We start from the raw sequence: 16,119 nt of genomic DNA on the forward strand, positions 1-16,119 counted from the left end.
GAAGTAGAGGGGATTCTTCACTGGGATTTGCGGAGTATGATTTGGGATGGACTACCAGGTGGTGCTGGTGCTGATCTCGATTTTGATAATTTTATATTTTTCCCTTTTTGAGCAGACACTCAATAGACACACATGTACGAATATCGCTACCGTTTTATATAATTATTTCCTGTCAGATTTTAATTTATCTGAATATTTGCAGCTTCAAAAACTGTCATTGTCATGACATGCGTCACTGGTGCCACCAGGCGGTGATGGCAGGAGGAGTCCCACGAAAATCTTGAGAAATTGAGAATTCCTCAGAATTTGTTAATAAATGTGACACATTTCGTGGAATTTTATCAATGAAGGGCAGGAATTTCTTTCATTCATTGTTTTATTTGTTAGTGATGGTATTCAGAGATCTAGAGTAAATAATTGATAATTCGTGTGAGATTTACTTAGGTGCAAAAATGTTACTGGCACGTAGTAGATATTTAATCCTCAATCGAGGACTTCTCCAGGACTCCAGGGCAATTCGAGTCACAGCGATTTCTTCGCAATTACCAAAAAAATGTGAGAATAGTGGAATTGTTCAAACACGAGGGTATCGTAATTTTGGACATGGAAAAAATCGCAAAGTGTCCAGAAATTTTGTCTGGTGGTCAGCGTTTTTGTGTTTTGGGATAATGGCACCCTGGCTTAATTGGCGAGGGTTTGTATATAATTTTTCACGATTTCCTCCTGTTTTTTTCTCACTGGTTTATTGAATCATTCATTTATTTGATTGATTCAGGTGGAAAAATTATTATTTTCCAAAAGTTGATGCTGCAGAGATGCTGATAGAGGAAAACGAGGAGGGAACAGTTTCGGAGAACTCTAACGAAGCAAAGGAGAAGAAGAAGAAAAAACAGAAAGTTGGATTTCGCGATCGCAAGGTGCTTTCTATGATTTATTGTTGGGAATAGCACACTTACATATTTTTGTAAATAAATAAATAGCTGAGACTCTGGACGAGGTTATTGATGATGATATTCAAGCATTCTTGCAGATAATAGAGTACGAAAATAGGATGAGAGCGTATTCAACGCCCGACAAAATCTTTCGTTATTTCGCGACAGTCAAAATATCGAGCATGGAGGGTACAGAGGTCTACATGACACCTGACGATTTTTTGAGAGCTATTACCCCTGGCATGAAACAACCAGATGGTAATGTTATCCATCATTTGAGAATTTCGAGTCAATTTGTGTGATACGAGAGACTAATGTGGTTATGAGTGAATACGGTATGCTTGGATATCGATTTGTCAATCTCCAATTGATGATTTCTTCCTGGTGAATGTCGAACATCGCAATTGGGAGTTTGGAGACTTCATTGGTCATTTGAGCTTGATCGATCACCAAAATGATCACAAAATACATTAACATCACGTATGAAAAAATTAAATGGTTCGATATTTGCGACGAGAATAAAGCAATTAGGATGAAAAAGCATTTGCGCTTTTGACTTTTGTGAAATTCAATTTTATTCTATTAAATTTATTCAACCGTGATCCCCATCTGGCCATTAACTAACTTCCAATCTTGACTCTGTTTTCGCATGCATTATTAAAACCTGGATATTGCTTCCTGTGAAAAAGATAATTGAATACGAAAATCGTATAAGACATTACTCAACACCGGACAAAGTGTTTCGATATTTTGCGACTCTCCAAGTTGTGATTCACGATGCCCACGAGGTTTTTATGACGCCGGATGATTTCTTGAGATCATTGACACCTGGTGTCAAACAACCCGACGGTAATATGTCAGTATCTATAGTCATGGCATTCATTCATCATCATTTCACTCGTCTCATTTACAAGATTATCAATTTTGTGGTAGAGTTGTGGTTAATTGGAGAATGTCTAGCTCATTGCCCTAGACTTTCCGCTCTTCCTCACTAATTTATTTATTCTAGGAAAATAAATCATAAATATGTTGATGCCCATTACAATGATTCCGCAGGTCTGGGGCTGGATAAATACAAAAGATTCAATCCAAAGGTACAAAAATCCTGTTATTTTCTATGTATTCCGCTGGAACTCAAGGGGAATTTTTATTTTCCTTCTCAGGGGATCCAGGAGAAGCTTGAGCTAGAGTTGAATGAGAACAGTATTTTCTACAAGCTCGGGAGTGCTGGCCTGATCACTTTCTCCGACTATATTTTCCTGCTCACAGTTTTATCAAGTACATAATTCCCTCAAATTCCCGGAAATACGCTGACGATGATTTCATGGAGATTATTTTGTCCTCTAGCTTCCAGACGTCACTTCGAAATAGCTTTTCGAATGTTTGATTTCAACGGAGACGGGGACGTCGACTCCGACGAATTCGGAAAGGTCGCGACTCTGATTCGTCAACAAACGAGCATTGGAAATCGTCACCGCGACCACAGCAACACAGGGAACACCTTCAAAGGAGTCAATTCAGCCTTGACGACGTACTTTTTTGGACCAGCCAACAATCAGAAGCTGACGATTGAGAAGTTCTTGGATTTCCAGGAGCAGCTGCAGAAGGAAATACTGAATCTAGAGGTGAAATCCTATCTCAAAATAAAAATAATTCCTGTTACAATTTTTCTGAAATATTTTCAGTTTGAACGACGCAATCCTGACTCCGGTGGAAATATCACAGAAGTGGATTTTACGGAGCTGCTCCTGGCGTATGCTGGCTACCCGGAGAAGAAGAAGGCGAAGATGCTGAAGAGGGTGAAAAAAAACTTCAAGAATGGAAAGGGGATAAATAAGGAGGACTACATGAAGTTCTTTCATTTTTTGAATAATATCAACGATGTGGACACTGCATTGACGTTCTATCACATCGCTGGGGCCTCAATCGATCAGTCGACGCTGAAACACGTGGCGAAGACTGTAGCCCACGTGGAATTGAGCGATCACGTTATCCAAGTGGTTTACACAATTTTTGACGAGAACAGTACGCTCACGATGAAATATAATTTTTTTTTTCTGGACGATTCACCATTTATTCATTTAGTTATTGAATCCTCAATTTTATTTTCCAGTGGATGGACAGCTCAGCAACCGGGAATTCGTCGCTGTGATGAAAAATCGAGTCCTGAGGGGTCTGGAGAAGCCGAAAGACACTGGATTCGTCAAGCTCATACAATCGATGGCCAAATGCGCGAAAAATAGTTACACCTTCGATAAATGATCGAACGCACATTAGATCGAATTTCTATCCTAACAGTCATACGTTCATTGTGATTATTTCATTATTTATTAATTAATTCTCAGGAGATTATTGTGGCTTTCTATTCCTCGATCTGCAAATCATTATTTTTCTCATGCAGGAGTGTGAATTGTTATTTACTGTATTTTATTGAATAAACGATGGAATTGAAGAGTCATTGTGTTTTTTTTTGTGGCACTTTCTCGAGAAATCTGGAGTGTGACGATAAAAATACTTTCAATCTGATTTTTATCTCGACGACTTGTCGATTCAGTATCGAATGTTCCTCCGTGGGAGTCCAATTAATTCGTTAATCTCCATCCAACAATTATTTTTTATTAATTAAATTATGTTATTTGTTTTCGTGTTGATTAGCATTTTTGCGGGGCACGTTTCAGGTGGAAGAGTCATAAAAATAAATGATAATCAACGAGGTAAAGTGATTGGTGGGATAAATAAAGGAGATTTATTGAGGATTTGATATTTGTAGGTATGACAGATCTTCGGAGTGAAGCTACGGAAGAACTGCCTCGTGACGAGCTCGTGGAAATTTTGCACAAAGGGCAATTCTTTCAGTAAGTGAAAGTTGTAGTACAATGGGAGAGTAAAAGTGAATTAATTTTTAAACGTCTAGGGACATAATTTCGCAACACGTTGCACCCCTCGAGTTCCACTTCGGGCACGTCTTCGAGAATCCTAACGAGTGGGAGCAAAGATTCGAAAAGACTGATGTCGAAAATAATCAGTTTCAAGGAAAAGTCCGTAATGCTCTAGCTATTCCATCGATTATTCCACTGATTATCTGAATTTTTAATTAATCATATTATTATCAGGTTCGATGGGGTACGAAGAATGGAGATTACGGCGAACATTATTGGGACCTCAATCACTAGAAAATTATTTTAAAATGAATCTTTGAATTTATGGGAGGGTAAAAAGAGGGGAATAAATACATAATCAACAGTCGTTTGTCAAAAAAGAATTCGAATAAAAAAAGAAAAATTATTAAATCGAGCCAGTCAAATGTTACTCGCCATGTTTCCCTGATCCAAAATCCTGTGATTTTTTTCACTTTCTCTGGCAAAATTATGAAATGTGATAAAGGCCCGAAAATGAGCGAAGACGAGGCAGCGTGCAGCGGAAAGTTAGGAAATGAGCCGCCGAAACCCGAGTTGGATGGTCTCGTGATTGGCGAGGATTTAGCCAAGCGGCTGCAAACAGGCAATTTTCGTTTCAATTATCCGGCCCCTTGATTTCAACGTCTGGGACAACTAAAAATTACGTTCCAGGTAAGATCGATGAGGAGCGCAACGCGAATTACGATAATTACTGGAGGGAAAGACTGGCTTGCATGGATCATGCTCACACAGACCGTCTCAGTCTGACCATTGAACAGGCCGATGACTACATCCAGAATATTCAAAAATACCTGCAGGTCACCGCGTCCAGAGCTGCGCCCATCAATTTCAATAAAGTGGGCTGAGACGGCAAACAAATTAACAAAAATTCACTATTCCACATCTCACTTTATCCCTGTGCTATTAAAACTATTCATAATCAGTGGAATATTCTGAATATTTATTCCAGGTGATAAACTGCATGCAGTCCTTCAAGGATAGAGCACTGGCCTGCAGCACTGACGTTCAAGATTTCATCGGAACTGTCGATAAACTCCAATACGAACTTGTGCGCAAGAAAAGCTCAGAACAAATATCAAAGCCGAATAAGAAAATGACTTATGCGGAGAAATTTCAAAGTAAATACTGATGTCATTTTTAATAAAAGGAAAAAAAAGAGAAGAGTGTAGTGTGGAGGTGTTATGGGCGGTGGGGGTGTCATGAAAAGACCCTGGGAAGGTCCTGGAGGCCATGAGAAGGTTTTACGAGTTGTGAAATATTGAGAAATATTGGGAAATATTGGGAAATATTGAGAGGGAAGTCCTTCCTCTACTTGCATTAATTTGCATGTCTCCCCTGCCTCGAAAATGGGCATTTGTTACGTCGGCAGAGTCGGATGGCACTGCAAAACGAAAGGATACTCATTATCATATCCCCAGTGTTTGGCGGCGGTTAGGCCCAACTTTATGGGCTGTATTTTCTCCGTATAATTGGGCCCTGGGTTCGACCGAGTGAGCGCATCCGAGAGGGGAACCGAGGAATCCAGCTAGTCGGTGGGGCCCAGGGCATTTATTATCTCCATCTCCGGGTTGCCCTTCCTCGTTTTCAGCTCCCCCAAACGAAAATTTATTATTACTTCGGCTATGTAAACAATAGGGTTATACTTTAATCCCCTGGCCTCCCTTTGGGCACCTACCGACCGACACAACTCCAAAGAGGCCTTTTCTTTTACTCTCCCTTCTGCCCTCCGTGGACGCCAATTAATCTCAACTCCACTGTGTGTACTCTGAAAATCAAGTGTGTACATAAATGCATGACCAGCGATTATTCTATTTGCGGCACGAGACGTTGAGGATTGCTAAACGGAGAATCACCGGCTTCATGACTCCCGCCATATCCAATTCGCGTCGCACCGACCTATCCCCGAGGTGTTTGCAGGATTAAACGTATCTCTACACCTTACCGCCAACATCAAACACCTTCATCTTGTTACGCAAATACATTCTCCATCTTAAATGCTACGATCAATTAATTCATTAATTAAATAGCACTTGCCGTGATTTTCAAACAACTCCCCAATTACGGCAGCTCTAGCCTCTAGCTCTTCCTCAAAAATCACTTATCTTTTCGAATCTCGATGAAGGAGGATGAGGATGAGGATGAGGTACTCCGGAGAAGGGTTAGAACCCCAGGTTAATGTTCTTCAACATCGGTATGCAAACTAAACCCATAAACTTTTCACTCAGTACCTATCGACGAGAGTCGGGACCACAAAAGTTTATGTTCGCGTATTATAGAGGCGTAAGCACCCGAACAACCGTGACTCCGCGGTAGGAGAAGGGTCCGGGAGGGGGAGTCAGGCCCATGATCCCCGTTCCCTCCACCCCTGCCTCTCGTGGCGAATAACCGAGACGAGGGAGTGCAGAGAAACAGGAGAAGGTCAGTCGCTCTCAGGCGCTCGATCTGCGCGTACCTCCGCTTCACCGATTTTTATTCATTATCACGTCTTTTTTTTTCCCGCGTCATGTATTTCTGGGTGTTATCGGCGTGTTATCGCACGGATTATCCGATTTTATCGTGATATGTGGAGTAAACTCTGTGGTTTTTAGTGGTACAAGTTGGTAAAACCCCGGAAAGTTGAAAATCCACTTGATTTGTATTCAATGCACGCTATCGAACGGAAAAACTTGGAAAAAACTGGGAAAGGTGCCGCACACTGATTTCGCCGAAGCTATGGCTGTGCAACTCGTTTGTTTCTCCGTGTTTTTGAATTTGTTGTTTTTTGTGGATTACTGAGGGGAGAGACAACATGGGAGGGAGATTAGTCGAGTGATTGCCGATTGTTTTGATGGAGAAGTTGCTGGAGATTGCCAACATGTGGTGGCTATTGTTGTTGATGCTGGTGAGGACTATTTCATGTGCTCATGGGGCTTGTGAACCCATTAGGATTGAGATGTGCAGGGGATTGGGGTACAATGTCACAACTATGCCCAATCTTGTGGGCCATGAGATCCAGGGGGATGCTGATTTCACCCTTCAAACATTCAGTCCACTTATTCAATATGGATGCAGGTGAGTCCCTTTTTCTCTCACTTTTTTTCGCGGCATTGAGCAATCGTTAATTTTGTGAATGTTCGATGAAATCCGACGATTTTCTGGTTCAGCGCACAATTGCACTTGTTCCTGTGCTCTGTGTATGCTCCGATGTGCACGGAGAAGGTGTCATCACCCATTGGACCTTGTCGAGGTCTGTGCGAACAAGTGCGAGCAAGGTGTTATCCTGTTCTCCAGGGGTTCGGATTCCCCTGGCCGGCGGCTCTCAATTGCTCCAAATTTCCGCCCAAGAACAATCACCAGCACATGTGTATGGAGGGTCCGGGTGAACCGGGACCTGTCAATCCCATTCAGGTAATGTGATCCTCTCCAGAGGACCCCAGGATAATCCAGAATAACTCAGAGGCCCTCGCAGATCCATTGACCTCCATTTTTTTGGTATTTCCAGGCGATTGGAGCTGGCAACGGTCCCTGGGGCTGTTCCTGGTACGCTAATTCAGGAAAATATGTCTTCCTGAATCGTTCAGGGAGGTGTGCAGCTGCCTGCGACGCCGATATCCTCTGGAGTCAGAGGGAAAAGCGGTTGTTCGAAGTCTGGATGGCTGCCTTCACCACAATCTGTCTAATATCCGTTGCCGTGGCAATTTTTGCGCTTCTAAGACCGAGAAATCAGAGGACTACATTGACAATCGGTGGTCAGTATCAGTATCTGAAATTTGTCTCGTACCCTTTATTTCGAGATAATTTATCTATTCTCTTCTGATTATTATAGAAAATGCAATAGCTTTCCTGACCCTCTGCCACACAGCAGTTGCCATCGGCTACGTAATACGACTGGCAGCAGGTAGATATACAGTGGCATGCACCCCAGCTATTCCCCTCCATCCCCAGGATCAGGTGGTGATAGCTCAACAACAGCAACAATACCTCACTCAGGACGGCCTCGCCAATCCCTACTGTGCCATTGTCTTCCTCCTGGTGTACTATTTTGGAAATGCTGCCAGTGTGTGGTAAGTCGTAACGTGCATAGTAAAAATAATTCCCTCGTTTCGATGACAAAAACAATGGAGCCCATAGATTATGCATAGGCAATCCATTGTTGGGTCGGTATTTGGCCGCGTTGCATTGACCACGAAGAGCCAGGAGAGAGGTATCACCTTTAACAATCTGGCAACAGTGCTGGTCTACCTCTCTCTCGTGCCGCTAACGAGCCTCTGACTCCCATCTCCTCTTTCGAGCCCTCATCCCGCCTGCCTTCACGTTGAAATAAGTCTCATCTCTCCAGGGCCCCTATAACGGGTGATCAGAGTCGATGGGGATAACTGGATTGCGTTGATGAAAAAAAATACTGCAAATTCCAAACATTTCGCCCACCATTTCCTCGTGATGAATGAATGGGCCAAAATTCCCGATAATCCATTGGCTAGTATCGTAAATCCTAATAATTAGTTGAAACCATTGGAACGTTTGTTTGGTAATTTGGGTGTACACCACCCTCGCACAACGAGGTGATAATTTTCCGGGGAAATGCGCGAGAATATTCGTTGGAGTTGGCGAGATAATCTCAGTCGTAAAACAAGCTTTACTTGATTATCCAGAGGCGCGGGTACACGTGCAAGAGCCCACAAGGCCAGTATGTAACGAGGGGGTACCCTGGGTCGTATGATCTGGGCATTGATACCAGAGAACACGGATGGAATTCTCCAGCACCACTTTTGCAAGATGATTTTCACAGGCTCTTCCTCCCTCGTATCCATCCGAACAATCTGCGGTATGCTCGTAAAAATATACAGCGCTTCGTTTTCTCTGTCGAGGGATTTTTTTTTCAGTTTATCGCTGATGCATTCATCAAAAAGTTCCCCAAAAATCGGAAAATTAAATTTTCTCTTCACACGACTCATGAAGTGATGATAAAGATTATTTTCATCAGAACTCATTGCCAGTTTAATGAAAGAGGCGTTGAAAATAGGGGCTCTATAGCCATCGCTGTGAGCCATACGATCCAAAAATAAAGAGTTGAAAAATAAAAATATTAAGAGGACGAAATTGTAGAGCAGAGGATGGGGCTTTGAAAATTCGGGAGCAAGTATGAAAAAGACTGAAACGAGATCACGAGGTAGTTTGGTGAGGACGGAACAAGGGCAAAATGAGAGTAAAAAGGGAACAAAGGGGGAAGCGATGATGCTGAGGGAAGAGGACAATGCAGGGGAGTGCTAAAGGGCCTCGTCGAGGAGTCCCGGCTTCGTGGCTCCATGTCCGCGGGGCGCGATGTTTATCGGCTCCTTCGATGTAAATTATGGCAGTGCACTAGGCTGTATATGCGTTTTATCCCGTCTCTCTTCTTTATTTCGCCTTCTTCCTCGGCTTTTGCTTTTCAGGGACCAAATCCACAGGCGAAACATCGGACCCTCGCCATTGGCGTACAATCGGGGACTTGTCAAATTAAAAAATTACTTCAATTCGCATTATATATTTTATTCCATGGCGTTTTTATTATTCTCATTGATGCAGAATATAGTGTTGGGTACGGTGAATATTAGCTATTACATTCGATAATTTGTTGGGATTTCTCATGGTGTTTGAGCAAAAAGTAGGCTAAACATCGAAGTGTATACGTTTATGGACGTGTTGAGAAAGTTGTTCGTCATGGGACTGAGACATACCTTGTTTGGCAAATCTAAGACAGTCAGCAATCATCTGACAAGCTGAGATGAAAAATAAGACGAAAATCGGGCGATCCAATGATGTTAATAATTTAATCGCTGGAATTGGCGATAAAATATGAGAAAGAATGAGGGGAAAAAATAATACAACCATGAAGAATCTCTGGAGTCTTTTAATACCCCTCTTCGTGGCTTTTTATCTGGATTGTTACTCGACAAACTCGACTCTACGCCAATGGAATAACAGTGCGAGAGAATAAGAGTCTGGCCCCTGGGCCCCTGGGCCCCTGGGCCCCTGGGCCCCTCGCTCGTTTTCTGTTGGTAAGTAGTCAGCCAGTTTTACGTTTCCCTTTCTTTTCTTATTCGCCAGCATCGGGTTTCTCGTGGAGAAGCGGTGGAAAAAAAAGTAAATAAAGAAAATAGAAGGGGAGAAATAAGAGGAATTGTGGATGGAGTGGAGAATGGAGAAAGAGAGAATAACCGATCCATCATCTCCGAGAGGGCATGCAAGACAATTTTTCAATTTTTTAACTCCCAGGGGCTGACTACCAATTACCATTCGAGGATTCTTGTTAAGGATACTTCAAGTACTTTGAATTATTTTTTTTCTTTTCACCTGAAATTTCTCAGCATTTGAAAATTTACATTTCATATTCAAAAATTTCCGACTGGATCCATAAAAAAAATTGCATCACAAATAATCAATTATCCATGATATTGTCATTCATTCGTAAATAACAAATGTCAGTGGGTGGAGAAAAAACTCAACGGAAATGAGGGATTCATGATCTCGAGGAAGTCCAGATGGCTTGACCCCCCCCTGAAATTTCTGGTCCATCAACATCGAAATGACGAATGACACGAGATATCCACCAGCAACTGTCAATGTGCACCTGTTTTCCAAGCAATTCCTAGGAGAATTAATGCCTTAGCATCTCCAGCGATTATTTATAAATACGACAACTTGGGATAGAAAATATGGGAGGATAATCGAGAAGTTGAAAGCGTGACGACTCGCTAACTAACAAAACAAACAAATAAAGTCGACTAGGTACCCTTCTCATCTCATCTCGTTGATTATATACCCCGGAGGGAAGATTCCTCTCTCCCTGCATCCTCAAAACGATGGAGAGGTCCGTCAGGCCCATTACGGGCCTCAAACATACCATTTTCACGTTCAATATTCCCCTGATTAATCACAAATTTTAAATAATCTTGATAGTTGGTTGGATCAATAGCGAAAATTTCAGTGAAAAATTCCTTAAAGCAATTCATCACTGATTTGTTTATTCAGTGAAACAGCTGGTGATGTGGTAAACAGATTAAAATAGGATGACGTGAGAAAGATTAGCACAATGTGCTGTACAGTGGGAAGAATGAAATTATTCTGCATCACTGGATAATTCGTTTCGTTGGAATAAGTAGGGCGAATCCGCTTATAGTGGACCTCCCAGAATGTTCAGAGGCACTCGAGAACAAAAACCAAAGCCAAACTACCGATTGGCTGAGCAAACATCCACAGAACTTCTATCTTTCAAACTTCCAAGACACCGTGTAAACTCGGGAGTGCGTGGTTACCAGGGGCACATGCTCCTTCACGCCTACTGGAATTTCATCTTGACAGTTTCTCATGTCATTATCGCAGTCTCTTTTTTTCTTCCCCTCTCAATTCCCTCACGAGGATCTACTCGTGATTAATTTTTAACAGCTCGTTATCTCAAGGAGATATCGAAATTCAATTAGATCAGTCAAAAATGTTGGTAATAAGGAAAATTGAGAGCTGATAGCAGAAAGCACTTGTTCGTTACCTCAAAAAATTATTGCACATCCACGTCTCGTCAACGAGCTCGTTACAAACCAGCAATTTATAATTACATTAAAGAATAATTGGCACGTTATAGCCGTGATGGGTATGTGCGTGTCTGATATAATAAACAAGAGGTCGAATAACGAGAAGTGCACGCAGCCCGGAGATGGAGACGGTACATTGCTGGCAAGTACATGGAGAACCAGTATATACCTTGATTGCACGCTTACACAAGCTTGTATGTACGAAGAGGTGAGGAATAAATCCCCATGGTAATTATTTGCCGTAATCATCAGCTTGTTTGCTCCATGGTCCTATCGTGTCGCGATGAAATTTAACTTCCACCATTTTTCGTGGAATTAATTAAAAAAACAGTAGCAAGAAGGAAAATGTATTCATTGAGAAAGTCAAGTGGATATCACTCACGAGTTCCAAAGAAACTTAACAAATCGCTGCAAGCCCCAGCACATCGTTTAATCATTCACCATTGGTGGTTTTTTGTCTGGGTGTCGAGTCCAAATCTCAGAAGAGGCCAGAAAAACGCTAAAACCAGTTTTCGAGGAACTTGTTAATCACGCTCACGATCATTCGAGTAAACAAATAAATAGTGGATTGAACGAGAATAAATTTCCGGGGAACTCTTTCTTTTGGTTGAGAGGGGAGAAAAAAAAAAAAGAAATGGAGACTGTAATTTAAGTTGGGAGGGAAGTGGAAATGATTTCTCGACTTCGAGGCGTGTTTGCTCCTCGTTTGACCTGCGTGATTAATTAGTCGAGAAGGGATTGAGAGAGAGGGGCAACCTGTTGGGCTGAGGGAACTGGTTAGATCTGTTGGGTTTGTTGGCATGGGTTGTAGCCCGAGGCCTCTCAACTCCTCTTTGTTCTGGGGCCCTCGGGTAATGCTTGCTCTCTCATCCTCGAGAGGATCCGTTGAATAAACGAGGATGTCTCGTTTTATTCAGGACGAGGTGTTGCCCGAGAGGCGCGTGCTTCCACATCAGCCACTACCAACACTAATTCTACTCCACCATTCTCACAATCACCTCACACATTCATTCATCCGTAATTATTCTAACGGTTGTAGGAATTGTATAATGAGTAATCAATTTTTCATATAATTATTATGATATTTTTGGTTTTAGGTGGGTGGTACTGTGCACCTGGTGGTGCATTGCAGCTCGAAGATGGATTCGTTCTTCAGCTAGTGCTGCCCTGAAGGAAGAGGGTTTTGGTCTTCAACAGGGCTTCTCAACCGTGGGAGCTGTTGTTGCCTGGGGCTTCCCAGCTGCTCACACAATCGCTGTCCTCGTAACGCGAGACGTTGATGCTGATGAACTGACAGGTAATGAGAGTTTACATTTCAAGTACTCGTGGTGATATCTCTGGAGAGTGTCAATCCTCAATATCAACGATTGACCTCATATGTCACCGGACGTACAGATAAGATAAAGCCATCCGGTAGCAAGTATAGGGTGAAGTGATCCCCGTGTTTACGAGCTACTGGCTGATATTATTCCAGGAAGGGTATCAGCTTTAATTACTCACGGATTATCCGACTATTTTTGCACCTTCTGTGTTTTGCAAGCTTTCCAGGGGAATTGAGAGTTTGGAATTTATTCCTCGCTCACTGCCATAGATAAATCGCCATCTGGGCATTTTAGACTAGTGCACATGTTGCTCTGGAGATATTTCTTGAAATAACAGGCACGATGCACCCAAAGAAGGCCAGTGACAAGTCGGTGGTGTTCCCCTCGAAAATTTGCATTGAATGTTGTTCTCCTGGTAGGAAACATTGAGCGAGTCTCATTGTCCCGAGGGGCCATCTGAATAAAACTAAATCCAGGGAGCAATTTAGATGACTCCGAGATATCCAAGAACATACACATGTTCGGCTGTGGCCTGAGAACAGCATCCACTCGTGGTCGAGATCCTCAAGATAAAGCCGATGCCAATTTATTCCACCATTTTTCATTATCCTCGGTGAAAACAAAAAATATATCATCTGCACTTGATTTTTTTCACAATTTTACTCGGTGAGATGATTGTCTCCACTTTGTCGCAGGTCAGGATGGGGGAATTTTTATCCTCCCCCCGTGGAATGCGCGACGATAAAAGAATTTAAAAAGAAAAAACTGCACATACCGCGCCCCGGAAACCGGATTGCGAAATTCTCGCACTCTTTTCCCTCAACAAACACTTGGCTACCGTCTAATCAGGCGAGACAGCCACGCGTCCGATGCTTGTCCCCCTTGGATATTTTTATCGTACGAATTCCTTTTTCTTTTTCACCTGGGGATTCAACGCCGGCGGCTTGAGAATTAACGAGTTCATCAGAGCATTCCGACCGGCGTTTTGTCACCTGGGGAACTCAACGGTTTTTCCAAAATCCCGAGATAAACTTAATCAACGAATTCTTTCCATCATTACATATTTCATTATTCAAATTTTTTTCAAACGATTTAAGAATTTTTATCACGTTGAAATCAATAGTTCTTTGCATAAATCGATAAACTGCTATTCGAATTTTGTTTGCTTTCAACAGAGAAAAGTCGTTTCATTTGATATTTCGAGAGAAGGATATGACTCGGTTGGTGGTCTCGATGGGGTGGACATGCTTTACATGGGAAAAAAATGTAGAGGGGTCTGGGAGGACGACGAGTGCATCCTGGAGGGGCAGAGTGCACACGTTGAGGTTTAAAATACCCTTTTTTCATTCTTTTTCCTGAAGAAGCACATGTTTCGATATAAAAAATAAAGTGAAGGGTTTAGATTCTTGGAATATGCTTGAAAAACAGTAGGAATAATCGTCGAGAATAATAACCGACCAAGAATTAAAAAAAAAATAATACTTTGTTGCAGGAAGCTGCTTCGTAGGCCAGCAAAACTCTCGTTCCCTCTTGCTGCTGGTGCTCACTCCTCAGCTGATCTATTTATTAGTGGGCTCCACTTTTCTTCTCTCAGGAATAGCTACTCTCCTGCTTCCTCATCCCTCAGTAAATCCACCACCACCCTCGACAGTCCACACGAATCCCTTGATGAGACAAAGAGACGCAAAATCACCAGCTGAAGTGCATCGCCGGCAAAAATCATTGCTGACTCGAGCTGGAATTTTCGCGTGTGTCTACGCACTCGTCATGATGTGTACAACGAGTGTAATTCTGTACGAGTGGTGGGGAAGGGATTCGTGGCTGAGAGCCCCAGAGCCCTCCAGCACCCCCAGGATGCCCTCTCGACCGCAACTTCAATATTTCGTTCTCAAGGTGATAGTCTCCTTGAGTGGAGGGGCAGCTGCTGCTGCCTGGATCTGGTGGCCCAGTCTTCTCACCATCTGGAGGAGAATGCCACCCTGGAAACAACCCCCACACAAATGTCATCCTCATGCTGTGCCTGTCATGCACTGCTACAGTCCCACCTCCAGCTCCACCAATCATCAGATTCATCACTTGGGGCATTTAGCACCTCCACAGCATCATCTACTGCATCAGCATGGGGTCAGTGGTGGAGGTATGCCTCACAGGAGTCATAAGAAGTACAGGAAGCACAGAAAATATCACAGTGGAAGTGAAACGCAGGTCTGACTCGATGGAACACGTGTGGAGGATATTCTCGATAATTCGTGAACTAATAAGGAAATTTCGATTAGTCAAGTGGTATTTCAAAAATCGATAGCATATCATCGACATGAAAAAAAAAGACTGCAAGAAATTATCTCCCACTACTAATACACATCTTCTGAAACAGAACTCCTTCACGCGTGTAAAGAATCATAAAAAGTATGCAGATTATTTATTTTTAGAGAGGGAATTGATGTCAAACATCGGGCCCATTAAATTGTAAATAATTAATAAGTTTTCTTCCATTATTATTATTTGCATGAGATGTCGACTGCCTTTGTCTACTTAATTATTTAAGAATAATTAGAGAGTAATTAAGAATTATTCGAGGCTGTAAATACCCATTTTATCATCGAGACGATAAAAAAAAATATTACCGGTGCAAAAAGTTTTTTTTTCTGAATACATCTCGTACTTCTTGATGTTTATCATCGATAGGAGTAATAGTAGTTCTGTAAGTACTCGACAACTGGCGTTTTAATTTAGATACGGAAATGAATAACCACTTGCAGGCAGTTCCAGAAGAACGAGGGACGATTGTGATACAATCTCATTTAATTATAGGCCATAACGTTAGACTACTCATTTATGATTCTAAATCATTAACCGAGTTTCAAGACTTTTGTATTATAGCCATTTACTGAACAATTTTATAAAATTATCAAACATTAAACTGGTTATTTACATAATATATCACGAGTTGTTGTAATTAAATTGATTTGAATAATGCCCTATAACGATCAACGGTTTGGATAGGGCCAAAGAGGATTGACTAAAGTAGAGGCTCAGTTTTGGGGGTTTGAGTGACCCCAGCGGCATCGTAGTACTGCACCCCAAGAGAGGGAGGGTGCAACACGCAATGCTGGGGTGTTTTTTTTTATTAACCAAGTTTTTATTGCAATGCTGGGGTGTCCATCAAGTCGACGGGGTCAATTTAATTTTCTGCTGCATGAATGCTTTTTGTTTTTCATTTGTTTAACTGAAATTTAGCCGACTGTAGCACATATAAAAGGGGGAAACCACATCTTGTGGAATTTCAATGGAAAAAATTATTTAATGTATTGAATATATACCACTAATGAATTTATATTTTTCAATGAGCGCGTTGGCCTAGTGGTAACGTGCTCGACTGGCACGCCGACGGCTGGGGTTC

At 42.1% G+C, this 16,119-nt stretch overlaps 3 protein-coding genes across 6 annotated transcripts; all 3 read left to right on the plus strand.

The window, feature by feature from the left end:
• The first annotated feature begins 43 nt into the window (after positions 1-43).
• On the plus strand, positions 44-3,386 carry MICU1 (Mitochondrial calcium uptake 1). Of its 2 annotated transcripts, none has more exons than XM_011307654.1 (9): positions 44-134; positions 203-694; positions 776-917; positions 1,031-1,190; positions 1,989-2,026; positions 2,096-2,210; positions 2,280-2,557; positions 2,618-2,957; positions 3,046-3,386. In XM_011307654.1, exons 2-9 carry the CDS (start codon positions 453-455, stop codon positions 3,192-3,194), a joined length of 1,464 nt encoding a protein of 487 aa, XP_011305956.1. In that variant the 5' UTR covers positions 44-134; positions 203-452; the 3' UTR covers positions 3,195-3,386. The 2 variants fall into 2 exon arrangements, with proteins under 2 accessions (XP_011305956.1, XP_011305957.1); XM_011307655.1 differs by lacking the exon at positions 1,031-1,190 and adding an exon at positions 1,622-1,781.
• Positions 3,387-3,479: 93 nt separating this feature from the next.
• LOC105268263 (uncharacterized) lies at positions 3,480-4,994 on the plus strand. Of its 3 annotated transcripts, none has more exons than XR_892311.1 (5): positions 3,480-3,646; positions 3,703-3,787; positions 3,847-3,970; positions 4,046-4,501; positions 4,800-4,887. XR_892311.1 is itself a non-coding variant. In XM_011307656.1 (3 exons), exons 1-3 carry the CDS (start codon positions 4,301-4,303, stop codon positions 4,977-4,979), a joined length of 498 nt encoding a protein of 165 aa, XP_011305958.1. In that variant the 5' UTR covers positions 4,105-4,300; the 3' UTR covers positions 4,980-4,994. The 3 variants fall into 3 exon arrangements, 1 of the variants encoding a protein (XP_011305958.1); XR_892312.1 differs by having other exon boundaries at positions 4,046-4,433; positions 4,800-4,882; XM_011307656.1 differs by lacking the exons at positions 3,480-3,646; positions 3,703-3,787; positions 3,847-3,970 and adding an exon at positions 4,502-4,686 and having other exon boundaries at positions 4,105-4,433; positions 4,800-4,994.
• Positions 4,995-6,291: 1,297 nt separating this feature from the next.
• Positions 6,292-15,639, plus strand: fz4 (frizzled 4). The gene is made up of 6 exons (XM_011307658.1): positions 6,292-6,901; positions 6,994-7,237; positions 7,332-7,578; positions 7,656-7,893; positions 12,495-12,694; positions 14,212-15,639. The coding sequence occupies exons 1-6, from the start codon at positions 6,678-6,680 to the stop codon at positions 14,928-14,930; spliced, it is 1,872 nt and encodes a 623-aa protein (XP_011305960.1). The 5' UTR covers positions 6,292-6,677; the 3' UTR covers positions 14,931-15,639.
• The last annotated feature ends 480 nt before the right edge of the window (positions 15,640-16,119 follow it).

The sequence above is a fragment of the Fopius arisanus genome, unplaced genomic scaffold (assembly GCF_000806365.1).
Source record: "Fopius arisanus strain USDA-PBARC FA_bdor unplaced genomic scaffold, ASM80636v1 scaffold00055, whole genome shotgun sequence".
Taxonomy (NCBI): domain Eukaryota; kingdom Metazoa; phylum Arthropoda; class Insecta; order Hymenoptera; family Braconidae; genus Fopius; species Fopius arisanus.